We start from the raw sequence: 21,771 nt of genomic DNA on the forward strand, positions 1-21,771 counted from the left end.
GCCACCAATGCGAAGATAATGAATGCAGAGACAGATGAATAGACTCAGGCAGCAGATTCACTAAGTCACAATGCATCTTTTGATTGCAAACGTACAGTCCAGTATGTGATTCTGAGGAGCTTCTCCTCCTGTGTTCCCACAGGGCAGAGCTCTGCTGGAAGAGCTCCAGGGACTGAAAGCCAGGGGAATCAACCTCAAGATCTCCAGTGGCATGACCGACTCACCCGAACTCCGAACCCTCGACAGACACAGTCAGCTCTCACTCATACATACTGTACATCCAACATACTGCGCGCAACGTGTAGTGTGTGTGTTAGGGCATTAACGACTTGTGGTTTTTGCAAGTCGACTCGACTCAGTAAAAAGTTGAGTTGAAGTCGACTTTATCGTTTGATGACGTCGCCACATCACACAGGACCCCCCAATTATTTTGGGGAGGGGGGTCCCCAGATGATTAACTTAATGTGAAACATTGTTTTCTCACTCAACTGTAAACAAACCAACATCAAGTACAAGTGTATAGAGGGTATCTGCACATTTCTAAAGTGCCAATTACATTTTTTAATACCTCTAAAATGACAAATTAAACATTGTCCCGATTGTCAAATATATAGAAGCAGAAATTGTGAAAATAGCCGATCTACATGCTCACAACACCTCGCAACGCGAGGCGTTGTGAGCATGTAGATCAGCTATTTTCACAATAGAAAGTATATATATATATATACCGTATATCTTTTTTTCAACTTGTGTAATGAAGTCGTCATTGACGTCAACTTGACGACTTTTTCGTTAATGCCCTAGTGTGTGTCTGTGTGTATTTGTGTGTGTGCACATGTGTACCTGTGCTTTTGGCTTTCTGCAGCATAGCTTTAACTTTCTTTATTTTGCGTAATCCCCCCAAATATATGCAATGTTACTTTCCCTCTCTGTCACAGTCAAGGCTGTACTCAACTGCGTTAATCTCTCTAAATGGATGTGTCATTTTTGTGGTGCAAAAGTGCTGTGCGACAGCATCATTTTCTGTTTCCTCCCTTTTCTCCCTGTCTTTGCTGATCGGGTTGTGTCCAGGCGCTGAGGTGCACTATGTGAACATGACGGCGCTGACCAAGGGACAACTCCACTCCTCTTTCTGGGTGGTGGACAGGAAACACCTGTACTTCGGCAGTGCTAGCATGGATTGGAGGTCCTTGTCCACGGTACCTGATGTGTACAATGCATGCACGCACAAACGCCCCCACAACATGGAAGTGCAGAGAATGTTAGAGAGGCAGGGGCTGAACTTTTTAAAAGGGCCTTTTGGTGAAAATAGCAGACCTCCAAGCTCACAACGTGTCGCACTGCGACGCATTGGTGCGTCAGTGCTTGATACCACACTGAACTAAGTATAATTAAGCCAATACTGGAGATGTGGCGTACGGCATGGATTTCTACACAGAGAGGGCTTGAACAAGGCACTTCTCTTGAATGCTGCCTTCAGGAATGGAAAGAGGGCGTTTGCATTTCTTTCACCATAATAGAAACTGCATTCATGGTCTGGAGAGGGCACTATTTACAGACGGATAAAAGGGCAGGGGCTTAAGCCCCCTTTGACAAACACAAACATGCCCTGGTCAGCTTGACAGACAGACCAATTCCATATTGTTGCTTGATCAGGTTCAGGTTCAGGTTTATTGTCACAATGAAATGCTTGTGCCAGGAGCACTCTCAGCCTCACATGATCTCACAATAGACTGTACAGTGCCAATAGATTGAAATAGAGCCCATCCACCATTCAGTAAGCAATCAATAATTCTGTGCTCCTTTACGAGCTTCCAAGACACTTGTACACATAAAAACACATTTGGAATGACTTGCTACAGTACATGCGAGCCATGCAGGCCTAATCACTCATTAATGGTCTTGTTGCTATAATAGGAGCAAATCACAGGCATTGATATAGAGTTGGCCCTACCCCTTTGCTACTGTAACATTCTCCAATATTCTGGGATGGCCTTTCACTAGTTGGCTTTCATTCAGCCACAAGAAAGGTTACCATGACCGAGGGAGACAGCTAGCCTCTAATTCGATGACTGTCGGATATGGCAAGGAACAGGTTGTGTTTGAGCGTGTGCATGTGCATGTGCGTGGGGGGGGGTCGAGAGAGAAAATATTCAGGGAGATTGCAGAGACTAATCCATACAATCTTAAAATCTATTCTAAAATGAACAGGCAGACAATTTAGAGACGCTAATACAGGGGAGATTATGGTCACAGTTTTTCTAGTTAAAAAAGCATTGCTGAAACACTGGAGCCGATCCAGCTCTTTTTGATTAATACACACAAACAGAGCATTACTGTAGTCAAGACGGCTAGACATAAAAGCATTTTTAATGCCGTCTCTATCATAAAGATTGAAGATATTACTGAGATGGAAAAAGCACAAATGAATAGTTCATTATAATAATTATAATAATGATGATGTGGATACTGATGAAAAAAACACAACTGAACAGTTTTTATGTTATTGCCATGATAATTATGATGATGATGGTGGTGGCCGATGACGGTGCTGTATGTCAGTGGTTCTCAACCTGTGGGTCGGGAACCCCAGGGTGTCCCCAAATTATTTTGGGGGATCCCCAGATGATTAACTTAATGTGCAACATTAACGTTTTCTCACTCAACATAACGTTTAAGTGTGAAGAGCGTATCTATTTCTAAAGTGACAATTTAAGGACTTTTTAATACCACTAAAATGACAAATTAAACATCTATCATATAATTAGTGAAGTCAGTAGGTCAGTAGGTCACACAATGCATTTTCACCTTTATCCATTCACTCGCTTCAGCGACTGATCCCAATTTTCACATGCCATTGGCCATTAGCATTATACACACAGTGACGGAGCCCGAATTTCATTTTTCCCAAATTCAAGCTATTTATTAGCGTTTCTTCACCACTTCTGTTCAGCTCAGCCTGTTCAGCTCAGCCTGTTGTCAGGGTTACGGTCCGTTCCTCCAGGCCATGGGATCCCATAGCCCCACACACACCTCTCTCACAGTTAGGAATGTTGCAGTGAAGAGACACACGTTCTCTCTCTCTCTCTCTCTCTCTGCATGCATGGGTCATGCATGCACCGGGTCATCTTCCAACGGGTATGGAAAAACTATGTGGAGTAAGTGCATACATCCCCATACTTCTATTCACCTAATTTTGCTGTTAAATTATTTGTATCCATCATAAATATACACTCCTCCATGGGCTGCTCCTTACATTATGATGCTCCCACATATTCTCACGCATGCACCAGTTACAGTAACTTTCCCCACAACCCACACATATTTTGGAGCACATATCTTTGAACGGGTAAGGTCTAGTTAGACAAATTGTCAAATATTAGAGGCAGAAATTGTGAAAATAGACGATCTACATGCTCACAACGCCTCGCAGAGCGAGGCGTTGTGAGAATGTAGATCTGCTGTTTTCACAATAGAATTGTGTTATACAAAATGTAATGCCTCAACTCTTAGTGCTCGTCAGGGTGTGGAGGTCCCCAGTTAAAATATGTTTATTTTGGGGGTTGTGGCCTGAAAAGGTTGAGAACCACTGTTGTGTGTGTCTTTCCACAGAGTAAGGAACTGGGGGTTCTGGTGTATGACTGCAGTTGTCTGGCCCTTGACCTCCACAGAGTGTTCAGCCTCTACTGGGGGCTCCAGTACAGAGACTTCATCCCCTCCTTCTGGTCCAAGCGGGTCTTTGGCCTCTTCAACAGGGACTCGCCGCTGGAGCTCACGCTCAACAGCACCAAGGCAGAGGCCTACGTCTCTGTGAGTGCCTGCAGCCCGTGTGTCCATTGTAAACCATACAGAGAGCCCTCGTTTTAGAAAAAGGTGTCTATTTTGGATATGTCATTTAGGTCAGAGGTTCTCAACCTGTGGGCCGGGACCCCCCAAATTATTAGGGTGTCGTCCCCAGCAGCATTGTTTTCTCACTCAACAGTAAACAAACGAACATAAGGTTTAAGTGTATCGATGCTATCTGCACATTTCAAGAGACAATTTAAAGACTTTTTAATCCCTCTAAAATGACAAATTGACAAACATTAGAGGCAGAAATTGTGAAAATAGCCGATCTACATGCTCACAACGCCTCGCGTTGCGAGGCGTTGTGAGCATGTATATCTGCTATTTTCACAAAAGAACCGTGTTATACAAAAACAAAATGTAAAGCCTCAACTCTTACAAGTCAAAGTGCTCGTCAGGGTGGGGGGGGGGGGGTCCCCAGTTCAAATATCATTATTTTGGGGGTCACGGCCTGGAAAGGTTGAGAACCACTGATTTAGGTAATACAAAATATCAAAAATATCCAAAAGGTTTTCGAAATGTTCCAAAATACAGAAAACAGCAGATGGACAAGATCACACAACACATGTCCCATTGCGACACATTGTGATCTTCTTTTGCTGTTCATTGTATGAAAAAGTAGAAGTGGTTCTACACTAGATTCTATGCGATCGTCATTTTATGTACACACAGCAGAGTAATCTGATCTGATTTTCTACAAGTCACAACTTTACTAGTAGATTGAACACAACATGTACAGCATGCACTAAAAGCTTTCACAAAATGAGTTAAATGCTGTATAGTGCTCTTGTTATGTGAACCCCCACTTGGGATAGGATGTGATGCGTCGTTCTATATCCTAGAGTCCAGTTATGAGACGTTTACACAGGAGCACAGTTCAGCTATTAAAACTCAGCATTGTTTATTGATTACACGGGAGTATTTCCCAAATCATGAATATATAAACAGCAAATGCATAAAAGTAACACAGAATACAAGCCTGATATTTCACAACATAAAGTTGCATCCACAGCAAGCTAGAAGACAGCGTCCAACCGAAACCAACAAGTTTCAGCTGCACTCCGGAGAGATCTCTGAAGGACCCCTTATCTAACAAAGTCTAATATATCAAAATCTGTCCAGCAGGCTGCTGGAGCAGCCCTTCTGTCTCTGATTGGCTAGTAGTACTCAGAGCACACTCTAAAAAGATATGGTTGCTTGTGGCTTAAAGGAATAGTTCACACATTTTCACATTAATCCCTCCTTGATCACTCTTTAGTGATCACTCAGTTTTAAAATGTTGAACACAGTTTTATCATTTCATGTAACATGCTGAGTATTGAACAATAACATTGTTTTGCTAAATCTTAGGTAATCATTTGGGTTGGTCCCACAGATTCCTTTACAAGCTTTACAGAATAAAATTTCATCTGACTATATGTGTAACATTGAATATATTTCTTTAGTGCATCTTCTGAGGAACGGGTCTTTTGCTGCGTCCCAGGAATTGATTCCGTACCCCGACAATCCAAATTTCACCCACTGCCACTAAATAGTTTACATGGCAATGAGATGAAAGAACTGTCGGGAAGTTCTGCTTCCAGGACACATCGGACTTGATGGAGTGGTGAAGCGTGCAACCTTGAGGTCAAGTAGTGGGTCGGGGAATGCTCTAAAGCGGCCTTCTGTGTATAGCTATTCATTTAATCACATTCTGTGTGCCAAGGGAGTGTTGGGCGTAATGTGCCAAAAAATGTCTAAGGAGATAAGGATATCCCTTGGAAAATATCAGTTGTTTCTTGACATACATCTATCCCATAAAAATGTTGCATCTGTTTATTATACATAATTGTGTTATGCCCCTCCTAGATAAAAATAAACATGTGTAGAATTGTAAAGAGTGTTCAATCCCAAGTTTTGTTCAGTGAAATCTGGACTAAATGTCATGTGATGAGTGAGGGGTGTCACCATGTTAACCTACGGCAGTAGACTGTGCACTTGAACTATGAATATTTAATTCCAAAAAGCCTGTGTGTGAACATAGGGACACAGCTGTCTCTACTATCTACTGAGAATCGGGAGTAGAGATTTGACAGGAAAGCAGAACGTTAACCCCCTCCTTTTATGACTCACATAAAAGCGAATAACTAGACTTGTTATTCTTTACCCCAATTAAAATCTTATAGCTGGGGAATATACATATAATATATTTATACCTCCCTCCTTGACATGCCAGTAATGGCATGGCACATGTATAAATATAGTACTTAGTTTAAACCATAGGGCACACAGTTTTGTTCCTCTTGGCATCGAATAAACAACAACGGGGAAACACAGCAGCATATAACACTAAAGTACGGGGAGACACCGCACCATGGGTAAAATTACTGACAGGGTCACGAACACACCCATCAATAACAACATTATCAATTATTGTCCCCAATGTGAAAATAGTACAAATCCAAGTTTACTATAGGCAACCATCACAATGTTGTACCACAAACCTGAGACCCTTCAGGATTTATCCGTAAGCTGGAGGTCTTTTTTATGATTAGACCTGTAGGCCCGCTGTATTCTCTGAGAGACCCACCGCACACCCACACAACCAAGGCGTATATTCCTTATCAAATTGCACTGAAGTTCTTTAATTTACTCTGTACACTTGAGTCCTTATAATCACGGCCTAAGCCATCAGAGCGTACGTTACGCCTCAAGCAGTTGTTGGGACATTTTTGGCTCCCAGAAAGAAGAATGGCACGGTGGCCAGACAACAGCAAACCTCACCAGCTTTTTTCCTGCACAACCAGAACAACGGCAGCATCAAACAGCCTGATAATTTGAATAATAGTTGGCTGCCAAGTGAAACTACAATTTGTACTGTTACACCTATCGGACAAAATACTAACAATAATTTAGAATAACCCAACATGGTGTGCGCCCACGTAATCCTTCAGATCTGCCTACAAATAAATTACTACAACTAGAATTATACCAGAGGTAGGCAACCTTAGAGCATGCTTTCATTACAGTTCCGGAATTGTTTTCTGAAAAAATAACTAACATAACTTACAAGAAATGGGTGTTGTCACTTGCCCTCATTGGCATCAACAACACAAGTATAAAAGACAGTTTCCCTAGACCCATTCTAGTGGCAAGCAATACAGTAAAGACCAGTGTTGCCAGATTCTGAGCGAAATAAGTAACAATGTGTACAAAAATAACACTAACGGGAAAAATCTCAGAGGTGTCAAAAGATAAACTGGAAATAAATATCACTCAAAGAACACAATAAAGTAACACTGGCATGGCAACGTTTTGACCGGGTACACTATACAAATCAGCGTATACAACACCCTTTCTTTCTTATAGAAATGCGTACAACAAAATACCGCACTTAAAACCTAGCAGATCACATAAATTTCTCAATACACGACCCTCCTTGACAAGCAAAGTAAAATCAAACAATAAAAAATAACAAAGACCTTTCTAACTGTGGGTCATGACATTTCAGTTATCTAACATATAATTCACCAAATGTCTGAGTGAGTGTCTGAGTGAGTGTCTGAAACAGCGTTTCTCCTCAGTGGCTGGAGCAATTGATCTGAAATCGCATCACTATCAGCATATGAACACACCTGACATAACTGTGAAGCCCGTTTGTCACTTTCACAAATCGTATGCTGTAGATTAGCATTTTTATGGTGTATCTATATCTATTTAGCCTACAGTACCTTTTGTGACCACACATGTTAAGGGCTGTTGTTCAGGCCATGCACAATCACACACAGACCCACACACACACACACGGGGGGGGGGGGGGGGGGGATGCAGGCAGGCGGGCGGGCGGTCGGGGGGGGGGGGGGGCATCACACACAGACCCACACACACACACACACACACACACGGGGGGGGGGGGGGATGCAGGCAGGCGGGCGGGGGGGGGGGGGGGGGCCCGCCCTGTTACAGATGTTGTCCAAAAATCATGCAGATCGGTACACAGTATCTCTGTAGCCGTTAAATGGAACGGGTATTTCTTACATTGATGCTCCTACATATTAGCATGCAAGCACCAGTTAAAGTTACTTTCCATCCCTCATATACTGTGTGCACAGTGCACATCCCATAACCCACACACTGCACATCATTTCGGAGCTCATATCTTTGAACGGGTAAGGGCTAGTATATAAAATAAACTTCCCCATTCAAACATCTTATTTTTTTTCCTCAGTATTGTTCATGTAACCTGGTGTGGTTCGGCTTATCCATTATAATTATAAATTCAAAATGATTTATCACACATTTTCCACCGCGGATCTGGGATCTGGGATCCGTTCCTTTCAAAGAGCCGTTCAAAAGACACTCTCATTTTAGTTATTTAGTTACTTTAGTTATTCACCTCTACATTGCAATAAAAGAATGTTTGTACTTTTTCCACAACTACTCATTAGAAAAAAATGGCCCCCTATGCTGCGAAGTGCGAACCAGATGCCATCACTCGCAAAGAGCCTTTCTAAAGACTCAACTTGTCCGCAAACGTCCCATCTCTAAGGAGGATCTGGTGAAAATTTACCGGGGGCATAGAATGTCAATAAAACCCTGACCTCTGGCCGGGGACTGGGGAGGGAGTCGGGGAGATGGGTGGGTTATTGCTCCGAGTCTAATGATCATTATAACACTGTCCCGACATCAAAACATGAGAGATTTTTTACTATGGGGTGTCATTAAAACTTTGTTGATACGGCACATTTGAAAAAGAAAAAGCTGGCCCTACTTTTTCAAAAAGGTTACAGACAACCTCCTTTATAAAATTCAATGAACTTAAATTATCAAAAACAAACAAATAACAACAAAAAAATAAAACAATAATAATAATAATAATACTTAACACTATAAAAGAAATATCGTGTCATTATCATTAACAGATCTATGCATATACTGTAGTTGTAATCATCATAGGGAGGGGGGGGGGGTCATATAGCCTAAGAGTGGGCATTTTTACCATGTTCCCTCCACTGTCGAGGCTGATTAAATGACACAAGCTGAAAAGTTAGGAGACAGCAAACCCATGGATAACTGTCCACTTAAGTTGAATAACTTCTACAAAACGGTTAGGGCTCATAAAACACAAACAAAATGAAACAAAATACAACAATACAACAATTGCCAAACAAAAACAAAACAACGTAGTCAGATGGTCCAACCAGGCATGTGTACGTAACTTACACATTTCAAACACACATGACATTTTTCTATAATAAGCCCTTTGCTTCTACACGTCTTCTGCCCCATATGGGTACATAACAAACACAAGTAAAGAGATAAAATAAAAGAACAAAACCTTATATATAATAACCAAAAAAATAAAATCACAGTAAGCAACAGAGGTATGTTGCCTACGCCCACAATACAGTATAGTCACTGTGCCAGATATTCGTTTTCATGGCAGTTCTACAAGCGCGTCTCCCCTATTCTAAATTATCTGCCTGGAAGGAAGAAAAAAAAATAAAAAAATAATAATAATAATAATAATAATAAATAAATAAGTGATTGCCCTAAACTATACAGCTCTGTTTGCATGGCAGGATTCATATAACACTTGTGAACGCCAATCTGCAAGCACACAACATGCAATTATTATTTCCTTTAAAATGTTGTATCATCTATAAATTACAGCTTTGATTGTTTTGATCTGAGGCTAATAAATCCAATATTCATTTGTCAGTGGGCCATTGGTGAGGCAGTCACTAATGCCATAGGCTACTTTTGAGATTCTCATCAGGCAGACAGACAGCTGTCACTCTGGGCTCTTACAAGTTAAGGAGTAGGCCTACATATTGTTGAATCAAATGAGTTTATTCTTCATCATTATGGGGAATGATACTACACATAACCTGAGCAAGTGGTTACAATGACGGGGGGTAGATGAGGGGGGGGGGGGGGGGGGGGGGGTAGAGTTCACTTATATAAGTACCACTAAAAGGTTTTAAACCCACAGAAATATATTGGCTTGTTTGCATTGGGGCCCCTTTGTACTCAAATCATAAAATAAAATAAATAAATAAAATAATGAAGGCCACACGCAATATTGTGCTGAAAGTTTCCATGGCATTTCTACAAGCATAATTCTAAATCTTCTGCCTGCACTGTTAGCTGGAATTTAGGGAGTACACGCATACAAACGCATGCATGTGTGGGAGGTACGGGTCCCACAAACCAAGCACTGTGGGAATGTTAGAGAGTAAAAGACCTGACCTTGAAGCACTTTAGCAACTGAGGTCTGCACCTAGGATCTGTACTAATCTAATTGTTTCGATGCTTATTACTCTTACTCGTGTACATTTCCAAGACAAAATATTTTACTGGAGTAAATTTCTAGGAAGGCTGAAAAGTACTGAGTACATTCCGGTTAGCTGTTGTTTCTAAAATGCAACAAGGCTTCCATAACTGCTATGTTTTATAATTCAATATGACTAAGAAAAGTACTTCCTATACTTCTACTTGTCCTGATAAACATTTTGACCCAGTATACATAGAATTTGGGTACTCATTAATTCATAAGAGCACATTACACACACACGCGCCATGTGCACACACGTGCACACGTGCACACACACACTGATGTCTCTCTCTCTCTCTCTCTCTCTCTCATTTTCTCTCTTTCTCTTTCACTCTTTCTTTCTCTCTCTCATTTTCTCTCTTTCTCTTTCACTCTCTTTCTTTCTCTCTCTTACCACTTGGACACACTCACATTCTGTAGGCCTACACACACAAACATTTAACACTTAACAAAACCTTTACATGACAGACACATGTATTGTGTGTTCACCGATCTTTGGGATTCACATGTGAATTTCAGTTCATATACCCAAAGAAAAGAACCATTCTCACCCATTTTCAAAATGCAACGACACAACGGATCTGGTGGCATTTGACCTTGTTCTGGACAGCTGCATTCACACTGGTGTGTGGACCCCAGATTAAAGCACCATCTTTCTGCCTTTGTCTTTCTATAAGAATGACATTCCGTCACAAAGTAATTTTATCAGATTATCTGTTCCTCAAAAAGTATGTTTGTTCCAACATTGGGGTGGTGGCGTCGTAGAAATCCTACATAATTTATGGCCTTATGACTAAAACCCAGTGGAATTGAAGACTCAAAAGATCAATTCACTTTGAATGATACAAAAAGGTTCATTTACAGCGCTATAACATTCACACATCAGACTGCCCTGCCCCCCTCACAGTTGAGTATTAGGTTGCTAAAACTCTCATTTTCTCCTGCGCTCATTAAATGCAAAAGACCTTATCTCTTACCACAGCAATAAAACACAGAGGCCTCCATGCCCTCCTTGCCTGTCCTCCCCAGCAGCTGTGTCTCAGGGTCAAGCACCTACGGTACAGGCTACTAAAACAAACAACAAAGAAAAAGAATCACACCCAATGTGAAGCGAGCGGTGTTCGTGCTTGCATAACATCTTCAGACTTGGATTCAAGTCTAGGATGTACAGACTACAGGAAAAAGGCTACAGACATATCTTATAGATATCTTACATCTTATAGGAGCGGTTTGCACCACTCAAAAATACCAAATTCACTTCATAACGGTTACAACTTTACATGATGGTCTTGCCTTCAGTTTGCCCTTATGGTCACTGCCCAAAAAGATTGACCTTACTCAGCAGCAGTACATAGACATAGTTATAGTTCTCCTGTTGTACTCTACAAACTCCTGTTGTACAATATTTTAAATCGGGCCACGAACACCTGTCGTGACCCACCGTTTCACCGTCTCAAACGTAAAGAGCTAATCGAGCCAGAAACACCTGTTCTGACCCACCGTTTCACCTCTCAAACGTAAAGAGCTAATCGAGCCAGAAACACCTGTTCTGACCCACCGTTTCACCTCTCAAACGTAAAGAGCTAATCGAGCCAGAAACACCTGTTCTGACCCACCGTTTCACCTCTCAAACGTAAAGAGCTAATCGAGCCAGAAACACCTGTTCTGACCCACCGTTTCACCTCTCAAACGTAAAGAGCTAATCGAGCCAGAAACACCTGTTCTGACCCACCGTTTCACCTCTCAAACGTAAAGAGCTAATCGAGCCAGAAACACCTGTTCTGACCCACCGTTTCACCTCTCAAACGTAAAGAGCTAATCGAGCCAGAAACACCTGTTCTGACCCACCGTTTCACCTCTCAAACGTAAAGAGCTAATAAACATACAGACAAAAGTCTCTCATACAGTTCTCAATATAATATGGTGCAATGAGATTAAAAGACTTAAGTTTGCACAGAAATTATTCAAATGCTATTCAAAAATCTATACCACACCTTGTCTAAGCATTTAACTCAAATTTGACCTTTATCTCAGACTTCACCAGGCAAATCTACACCCTATGACCTCAAAGCATTACTGGTAAATGTGATCTCAAACGTCACCATCCAAATCCACACAAGAAATCAGATGCTGTTCATAATTCATGTCATTATCTCTACACTCTAAAAACAATACTATCATTGACCTAAATTTGGTATAATGCAGTTTTCGTACAATACTTTACATGGTACAATTAACTATACTAAGCATATACATGCATTTTTTCAGGGATCCCTAAATTGTACCATCAAATATTGTTAAAAAACCTGCGGATGGGTCCCCAATGGACCGAAAAGTCTCCTGGACTGGACGCCTGGACTCCAGACAGGATACACGTCGAGGGTCGCCAGCTGATGCGTCGTTCTATATCCTAGAGTCCAGTTATGAGACGTTTACACAGGAGCACAGTTCAGCTATTAAAACTCAGCATTGTTTATTGATTACACGGGAGTATTTCCCAAATCATGAATATATAAACAGCAAATGCATAAAAGTAACACAGAATACAAGCCTGATATTTCACAACATAAAGTTGCATCCACAGCAAGCTAGAAGACAGCGTCCAACCGAAACCAACAAGTTTCAGCTGCACTCCGGAGAGATCTCTGAAGGACCCCTTATCTAACAAAGTCTAATATATCAAAATCTGTCCAGCAGGCTGCTGGAGCAGCCCTTCTGTCTCTGATTGGCTAGTAGTACTCAGAGCACACTCTAAAAAGATATGGTTGCTTGTGGCTTAAAGGAATAGTTCACACATTTTCACATTAGATGACAAAGTGGAGTGCTTAAACTGTGTAATCCTGAGTGTTACTTTAACACTGACCATGTACAAATGTAACCACATGCACCCTGCTACATTTGTATTCTCTTAGTTAGTTAAGAAGAGAGAGTTAAATAAACACTCAGTAATGTAGGATTTGTAATGTTGGACCTCTTGCTCCAGTCCATAGCTGGCCTTAATTGGTTCAGTCTCAGCACATTCCTTGATTCCTCCATCATCATCTTCTTCTTATGCCCCCCCCCCCCCCCCCCCCCCCCCCCATTTCCTATTAAGGATTATAGGCAAAAATAGGCAAACATTCCGCAAAAACATCAGATTTACATGCTCACAATGTGACTCAATATCCAAGTGGTTAATGTATGTTTTGTAATAATAATCTAAATCTACAAAATAAGTTACGTTTTTGAATAGTTGTTGCAATGCAGTAAAAAGTGCAATATTTGCCTCTGAGACGAAGTATTGAAAAATGTAAATACTCAAGTAATAGTACCTCAGAATTGTACTTGTGAACAGTCCTTGAGTAAATGTACTTAGTTACTCTCCACCTCTGCTGAAGGGGGTCAAGGTAGTCGCCCAGCAGACCCATCTGCTGGGTCTGCTCTGCAGTCGTCCTCCTCGGCTGCTGTGGAGCCACTGCTGGTCCCGCTGGCATTTGACATGTGGCCGCAACAGCAGATTGGGCACCGTCTGGACCCCCACCCTCGTCAAACCGGTTGAAGAGCAGGTTCATGTCCCTGCTCTCTGGTCCCTGTCACTGCAGTGCTCTGTACCCAGTAATCACCCTGAATCCCCCTCACACCTCCCTGGTGTTATTCTGCTGTAGGCAATTTAGGCATTTAGCAGACACTCTTACCCAGCGCGACTTTACAAGTGAGAAATCTAATTAAATGGCATGAACTCTAGTCAAGAAATGAAAAGTGTAAATGGTGACACTACAAGTACAGTGCCAAATTTGTATTATTACTTACTTTGAATTTTGTACTTCAAAGTAACCATGATATTAGCATAGCAACTGTCAAAACATCATGCAATCTAATTTAACTTAAGTAACATTCTTAACATGCGTGGCCATGCAAAACAAATAAACTACTGGGCAGGTAGCTTGTTGAACAGCATGCACTTTAATAACCTTGCATGTATCTAGGAAGAGTTATTCGTCATTCCTCGAGAACATAAATAAGCCAAGTATCAGACAAGTAACAGAATACTAATAGATTGCTATTGTTTTCAGTCATGTATTAAGTTGTGAAACCATTTTCACAACCTTGTTGATGTGTAGGTGATAATGATTGCACAGGGGGGACCTGGTAGAAGCTGAAATTAATTTTGGACTGCGTCATTCCTCGAGAGCTAAATAGTTAATATGGGAGGTAACAAGTGAATAGAAGAATATACAGGGAATTTGGAATTGACATAATGATGTACATCGTATGTAGATCGGCTATTTTCTGCTAATATGTTTGGTGTAGAGGTGAAAAAGAGCAGACTAAGTACAGAGTGAAAGGTCAAGTTTATTACGTATTGACGGTTCAAGTGGTTAAATATCTGAAAACACACATTGACATGAATCCAAAATACACTGATGATCGTGCTGTCAACGATGAAACTACGGTATATGGAATCTATGAATGATTGTGGTGGTCCCTGCTTCATCTCTCTCTCATCTAAGCGGTCCTTGGCCTGAAAATGTTGAAGACCCCTGGTCTATGCTTATAATTTTGACCCTTTTTTCCATTTCATGTCAACAGAGCTCCCCAAGTGTTCTCATACCCAAAGACCGAAGCGGTGACCTGGAGGCCATTTCCAGGGTCATTCAGGAGGCCCGACATTTCATCTACATCTCCATCACTGACTACCTGCCACTCCTCAGCAACGACCCTCACAGGTCAGAAACCATTTTATATTGTTCCGTGAATTAAGAATACAAACCGTAACCGCATTCCTATTCTAAGGGGAACGTTTGCTTGTAGATCGGTTATTTTTGTCAAAGAGATTTGATGCAGACAGAAAAAGGGTGTACCAACTCAGACCGTTTTGCTACAGCAAGTATAGATGGTTTAAGTGGGTAACATGCATTGATTAGCTGCGTGCATCTATGTCTGGCCCTGCGCTGATGTCTTACTTTGACCGTTGGGCCGTTTGAATGTCAAGTACTCAACTATGAATTAATCTCTGCCTTCAGGAAGTGCTAATATGCTGCAAGCCGTGTTTGAATTTGTATCTGTCTGCCTGCCGACTAAGGTACTGGTCTCGTATTGACGGTCTGCTGCGCGAGGCTCTGATCCTGAGGAAGGTGCGTGTCCGCCTCCTGGTCAGCTGCTGGGAACAGACTCACCCTCTTACCTTCAACTTTGTGTGGTCACTGCGCAGTCTGTGTATGGAGCAGAGCAACTGCTCGCTGGAAGCTGTGAGTGTCCGCCTGAAACAGTATGCATGCACACCATACAAATCTAGCTTTTTCAATGCTCACTGCCTTTCAGAAGCAAGCAATCTGTCTGTCTGTCTGTCTGTCTGTCTGTGTGTCTAAAATAATATATGAATCTATCTGTCTGTCTGTCTGTCCGAATGTATATCTGGTTTGTGTGCATGTGTGTGTGTGCGCGTGTGTGCGTGCATTATTGTGTGCGCGTGCTTGCCTGCATGTGTGCGTATGGTGTGTAGAAGTTCTTCAGTCCCAGAAAGCAGGGGAACGGCAGCTTCCAGCGAATCAACCATAACAGATTCATGGTGACAGACAGAGCTATTTACCTAGGTGAGCTCATCCACTGGGTTGTTTACTCTCTCTTTCCTCACTTCCTGCACATCACTTTTTCACTGGTGCATAAATAACAACTTGAGCATATCACCTGCATGTGGCAGGGGTCTTCAACGTTTTCAGGCGAAGGACCCCTTAGTTGAGAGAGAGATGAAGCAGGGACCCCCACAACCTGTTCATGGATACCATATGGTTTCATCGTTTTACAGCACAATCATCAGTGTATTTTGGATTCCTGTCAATTTGTGTTTTCAGATATTTAACCACTTGACCCGTCACTACTTAAAAAACGTGACCTTTCACTCTGTACTTAGTCTGCTCTTTTTCCCCTCTACACCACAGCTCTTTGCCAAAAATAGCCGATCTACAAGCTTACAATGCCTCGTGCTGCGAGGCGTTGTGAGCTTGTAGATCGGCTATTTTGGGCTAAAGTTCACGGAATATGGATATATGGATATGGATATATTATATTATATAAAAAGGAGGGGAAAACAATTCTATCACTCAAAGATTTGGAGGACCCCTGTAGTAACTCTGAGGACCCCCTGGGGGTCCCGGACCCCCTGTTGAAGACCCATTACCTGTGGGATAAAGATCTTCATCATTGCCCGATTGTATCCAACTGTAGATTGTGGTAACAGCTGATATAGTAATTGTCTTACTTGTTGTTGTTTTGTATCCTTACAGGCAACCTTGACTGGGTAGGTAATGAATTCACCTTCAACGCAGGAGCTGGTCTTGTGATCAGCCAGCCAGAGGGCATAGAGGAGAAGAACGCCACAATAGTGGAGCAGCTAAAGGCTGCGTTTGAGAGAGACTGGTTTTCATGTTACACCCGCACCCTGCAGTCCAATAAGGTCTGTAATAAGGTGCCGGTCTGCAGGAAACGCCACTTCAACGGCCTGCTGCCAATCAAAACGAGTCAACACGGCAACGGACCTGCTCCAATAAAGAACACACCTCAGGACAATGCAGAGCTCCATGGCAACGGACAGGAGTCGAGCAATATTAGTCCCTTGGATAGAGGTAGTGGACCGGTGCCAATAGGCAGCTACCAAGATAAAGAACCCAGTCACCTAGACGACAGACAGGTGCAAATCAAAATGAATCACCACAACGACAACATGTCAGGACTGCTACCCAGCCAGTCTATCGAAAGCAGCGGCAGCAGAGAGCTGTTGAATGTGTCCCCGTGAGGCCTTGTGGGCTTTTGCTTTATCTTAATGTTTGGACTCGTTTGGAGAGACACATCCTTCTGATGATGACGAGGGACTTCCATTGGGTCTTTGTAGCATTTTATTCATCTTGTTTTATAGAAGACAAGATGCAGAGAAAATATAATGTCTGATTCAGACCATATCCAGCAGAGAGACAAAGATGGACTCCTAGGAAACCAAATCCTCCTCAGCGATTCTTGCACTTTTGGATTCAATAAAGAATGAAGCCAACCCTATTTCTTTTTAGATTGTTTAAGCTGACAGGTAGGACAAAGTTTAGTTAGATCTTAGTTAATGACAATGTTTTGAGGAACTTCTTATGATGTTCAAGGCTGCTGATTATTCAGTCTTCTCTCAATCAATATCTGTTTTGAAGACATGGAACAGAGGGAGTTTATTGATTCCCTAAACATCAACAGATACCGTAGTAGCCTCTTTGTGGCAGTCATGATGTATTACCCTTTACAGGCTGATCGACTCCTGCCTTTCTACAGTATGTGAGGAAAGGGAATTGATAAATGTCTTATGCCAAGCTATGCCCTAAAGTAGCATAAAGATTAGAAAGATGTACATGCATGTCCTGGTTTTGAAAATGCCTCTTTGCTGTTGGCCATAAGGTACACAGTTAAATGGCTCTGCAGTACAAGAATCTAGATCATTTGATCACTGCAGTTAGGTGACGGCTACACGGAGCTGGATATTTCTGAAGCTAGACATTTTTTTGTGCGGTTGGGGCTTGCAGCCACACAAAGCTGGATATTTCGGCCGTGAAGCAGGATATTTTTTAAACCGGATAAATAAGTGAAGACATTGAAAAATATCCAATTCACTGGATCCGTGTAGACATGGAACCCGGATATCTCTGAATACTTTACTGTGTGTGCTTGTCCCCCTAGAGGAGGTCTGGGGATTCAGATTATTTTAGACCTAGATATCTTTGTTGTGTGGACCTAGATATGTGGATATCTGAAAAACCGGGATATATGAAATATCCAGCTCCGTCTGGCCTAGGCCAGTCATGAACACTGAGCCCACAAACAATTTCCACTGAAAGCGGTCTTGCAGGCTGATTAATGTCACCCTGGAGCAAATACCCAACTGTCTGTAGTGCAGCTACCTAAAGCAAAATAAAGCTAAAGAGAGAGTTGTGGCTTTGTTTTGTTTTAAGATCTGACCCAAAACAACTTCACTTCTTGTCGTTTGGGATTTTTATTGTACACGTTTGCCCGGGACCCAAACTAGTGAAAACAGCAGATCTACAGCTTTTAGATCGGTTATTCTCACTACTTTTTGTGTTCTAATTCATGGAATTTCTTAGATCTTTCTTAGATTTCTTCATGAAATTACTGAAGAAAAGCATTATAATAGAATTTTGTTTTTAATTCATGAATATTTTTGTTTTTATGGGAATATTTGAAATTGATATTGAAAATGTTTTAAAATAATAATTCTAACAAATTGTAGGAAACAAAAAAAATAAAGGGATCAATACAAATGTCCCACCCCACTGGGAAATAGTGGTATAAGACCTCTCAAATGTTAATGAACTACCTATGAGCAGTATATTCTACACTACTGTCATTCAGTAACCCTGCATGCGCTCAGATTATCATTGATGACGTAATCTACTATAGGACTAGATGTACTGAGGTAGGGTGCTGTACATAAAACATTTTTACTTCATGGTCATCGTGCCTATTCAGAATGTCACACTTCCTTTAAATCTGAAAACTTTCAGAAAGCCTACTGTATTTAGGCTTTGCTGTTTGCACTTGTTTTGTGTGTTAACCCTCATGTGACATGACATCACAGCATGGCCTAGGTGTGGCAGCCACTCATCACAGTAAGACAGATGCAATTTTACTTTTCCATAATCGAATATGGGCAATTGATCTGAAAGGATCCTTGTGGAAAATGTGTTTTTGTTCGTCCAAAGACAAATTAGAGGAAAACATGCCACTTGATTAACGTGGTAACTACAGCATTCGTCTGAATGCAGTGTTGTGACTTATTGAACAAATATTGGAATGAACAGTTAGAGGGAGGGGCCAGATGGTCTGCTGCTGGACAAATCAATATACTGAATTTTTTAACAGTGCTCGACACCATCTGCCATTCACCTCAAGGACATGGGGGCTTGCAATACCCTGATAGGGTATTATAAGAGTTGCACATTGTTGAAAATGCGCTTATAAATACCAAATTATTTAAAGGTCATTACGGACATATTTTGATGTGCATTTCAACAGTGCATGGTCTTCTGTACCTTACTATGATACTCTAGGCGCACACAGCAAAATCCAGAGAGTCAACTCAACTCGAAAAGTTACTGACACCTTTACAGTTGATCTGATATTCTGGATTTTACTGTGCGTGTACAGTACCTATGCACCTGTGAATACAACCAATATAGCCTGTACCTCTATGTGCTACTATACTTCTAGCATGTGGACAAAGTAGAGATAGGCTACTGTATACTGGTATTTATATTAGTTTATTGGTGAAGAGTGGTTCCTCTGAACTGAACTGGTTGCAATGTCATGTCAATGCAGGACCTTGACTTCTGTTTAGCTACCCTCAGACTTCAGGCATGTTCTCTGCAATGCTTGTGCCCTTTATGTTAAGACATTTATTGTAAAAGAAAGACTGTTCATCCCTATGGTACTGCATGGTTATTTGTTGTTAACAAATTAACGTTTTCACGGTTTTATCGCAATCATCCGAAAGCATATAAGGTATAATTTCAAGAGTATTTTTTTCTGGTACACTTCAGCTGCTCAAGACACAGTTACTTATGTGTGAGACAATGGTTAACCCACAGAAATCTATCCAGGGCATTATTGTGATACTGGTCTCCCCGACAGTGTATCTGTGATTCTGTGTTACAAATCAACTGCAACCTGCTGTCTAGACTGGGTTGCCATACAGTGAGTCAGGACAAGATGTCAATAGTAAGCACAGACAGGATGCATATGGCCAAGGTACTGACTGTAGTCAGACTGAAAAATCTATAATCTTTCTCTCAGACAGGAACTTCCACAGACTACATTGTAAACTGTTCAGAATGGATAACTTTTGCCACCTAGTGGATATCAAAATAACGTTTTTTAATGAAAGTAATATAATTATGATCTACATCTTGGTGTAGGATTATGGTAGCAGGTGGGTCTGGAGTTAGAGTTAGAGTTGGCAAGTTCACCATCTGCAACAGCCAGTGTGTCCTGCTTCTTGAGTCACCACTGAATACCCTTGGGGGAGAACGGAACCCTCAGAGTCACTAACTAATTTCAATTAATTAAACTAGACCCACTTTACATGTCCATGCCATTATACTTTGCTACAATATGCCAGGATCATCATTCTTTTCCTTTCAAGATAGTTTCATTATTAGACAGTCGTGTAATTAATCTCACTCTGCTATAATGGCTACTGTACATGGACTTGCCTCACATAATAGGCTACAACTTTCTTCAGTGATATATATGACATGACATATGATGAATATGAAGAGCCTTTCTATTGGTCTCTTTAAGTGCACAGTCTCCTCAGTAAGTCATTGGTGCTGCAACTGATGTCTGAACCACTATAATATGCTACTACTACTATACTAATACTATGACTGCCACCTGGAGGGCACAAGTGTCACATACAGCCTTTTCTTAACCCATTAAAAGTGTGAAAGCATCCGTGTCATTTTAGATTTTAGCTATAACAACATAGGTTTTTCAGAAAACTTTTCTCAGCCTCAGGTCTAAATGGTTTAATGCATTTAGCTCTGAGACTATTAGCCAGACAACTATGTGCATGTTTACTATTTGAAATAAATTGTTACCTTCTTGAATCTTACTGGCCTTGTCCAGCAAATATGGAGCAGTATGACTGTTTGGGGGTGGGGACGATATTACTGAGAATATTATTTTCACAGAACATATTTTAAATAAGTTTGCCTTCCACTCGTTCCAAATGTGCACACCCACCTGCCATTCCTTCTTGAGAGGCGAAAAAGATAATAAAGTCCACAAAACCATAACTCTAATAGGCTACTGAGGAAAAAACATTACAGATGAACTCTTCAGTTCTGCTGTAGCCTATTCTGTAAAAGCTTTGTGAAGTAGGCCTACTCTACCTTTACAGCATTGTTTTGGAATGACTATCGCTTGCACGTCTTGCCTTTATGAATTGTACACAGAAGACATGATTAAAATAGAATATTATATATTTCAAAAATACAAAAGGAATGTATACTAGTGCATATCATTTGTTGTTGCACTCTGCTGAATTACCGAATCAGCACATTTTATTTTTACTCTTAATAAAAAAAGTGTAATTTGGCTTCTGGTATGTTTTTGTGTGTGTTTCTCTCTCCGTCTGTGTGTGTGTGTGTGTGTGTGCGTGCGTGCGTGCGTGCGTGCGTGCGAGTGAGTGTGTGTGTGATAAAGTGAGGATCACAAAAGTGAGGATGAACGCAAAAAACAGATTCACAGACCACTAATTACTTCCATAATGACATATCCTCAAATATAGTTGGTTAGTTTGAGAAATAGTAACCTTGGTTAATACAAAATAATTCAAACAGCTATTGTTTAAACGAGAACAATGATTATACTAGCCTATATAGGCTAAGTTTTCCCCCTCACAATGCATGGCATGATCCCTGGCCATTAACAAAGCAGTAGCCTACAGTCAAATCGGAATTCTCGGTTTACACATATAGGCCTAGCAGGGGTCTTCAACATTTTCAGGCCAAGGACCCCTTAACTGAGAGAGAAATGAAGCAGGGACCCCCTCTACATATTCTATAAATGTGTGATGCATT

At 41.3% G+C, this 21,771-nt stretch overlaps 1 protein-coding gene across 1 annotated transcript in view; it reads left to right on the forward strand.

Moving 5' to 3' along the window:
• The window catches only part of LOC308297277 (inactive phospholipase D5-like), a gene marked incomplete at both ends in the record, with an annotated part of 114,741 nt that extends 97,807 nt beyond the window's left edge, over window positions 1–16,934 (forward strand). Inside the window, 7 exons of the mRNA XM_080740690.1 lie at window positions 143–251; window positions 1,072–1,199; window positions 3,613–3,810; window positions 14,732–14,868; window positions 15,225–15,390; window positions 15,645–15,735; window positions 16,426–16,934. Coding sequence (XP_080596816.1) covers window positions 143–251; window positions 1,072–1,199; window positions 3,613–3,810; window positions 14,732–14,868; window positions 15,225–15,390; window positions 15,645–15,735; window positions 16,426–16,934 — 1,338 coding nt within the window. The remainder of the gene's footprint in view (window positions 1–142; window positions 252–1,071; window positions 1,200–3,612; window positions 3,811–14,731; window positions 14,869–15,224; window positions 15,391–15,644; window positions 15,736–16,425) is intronic.
• Window positions 16,935–21,771: the final 4,837 nt, after the last annotated feature.

The sequence above is a fragment of the Nannobrachium achirus genome (genome assembly GCF_963921795.1).
Source record: "Nannobrachium achirus genome assembly, chromosome: 13".
NCBI classification, from domain to species: Eukaryota; Metazoa; Chordata; class Actinopteri; order Myctophiformes; family Myctophidae; genus Nannobrachium; species Nannobrachium achirus.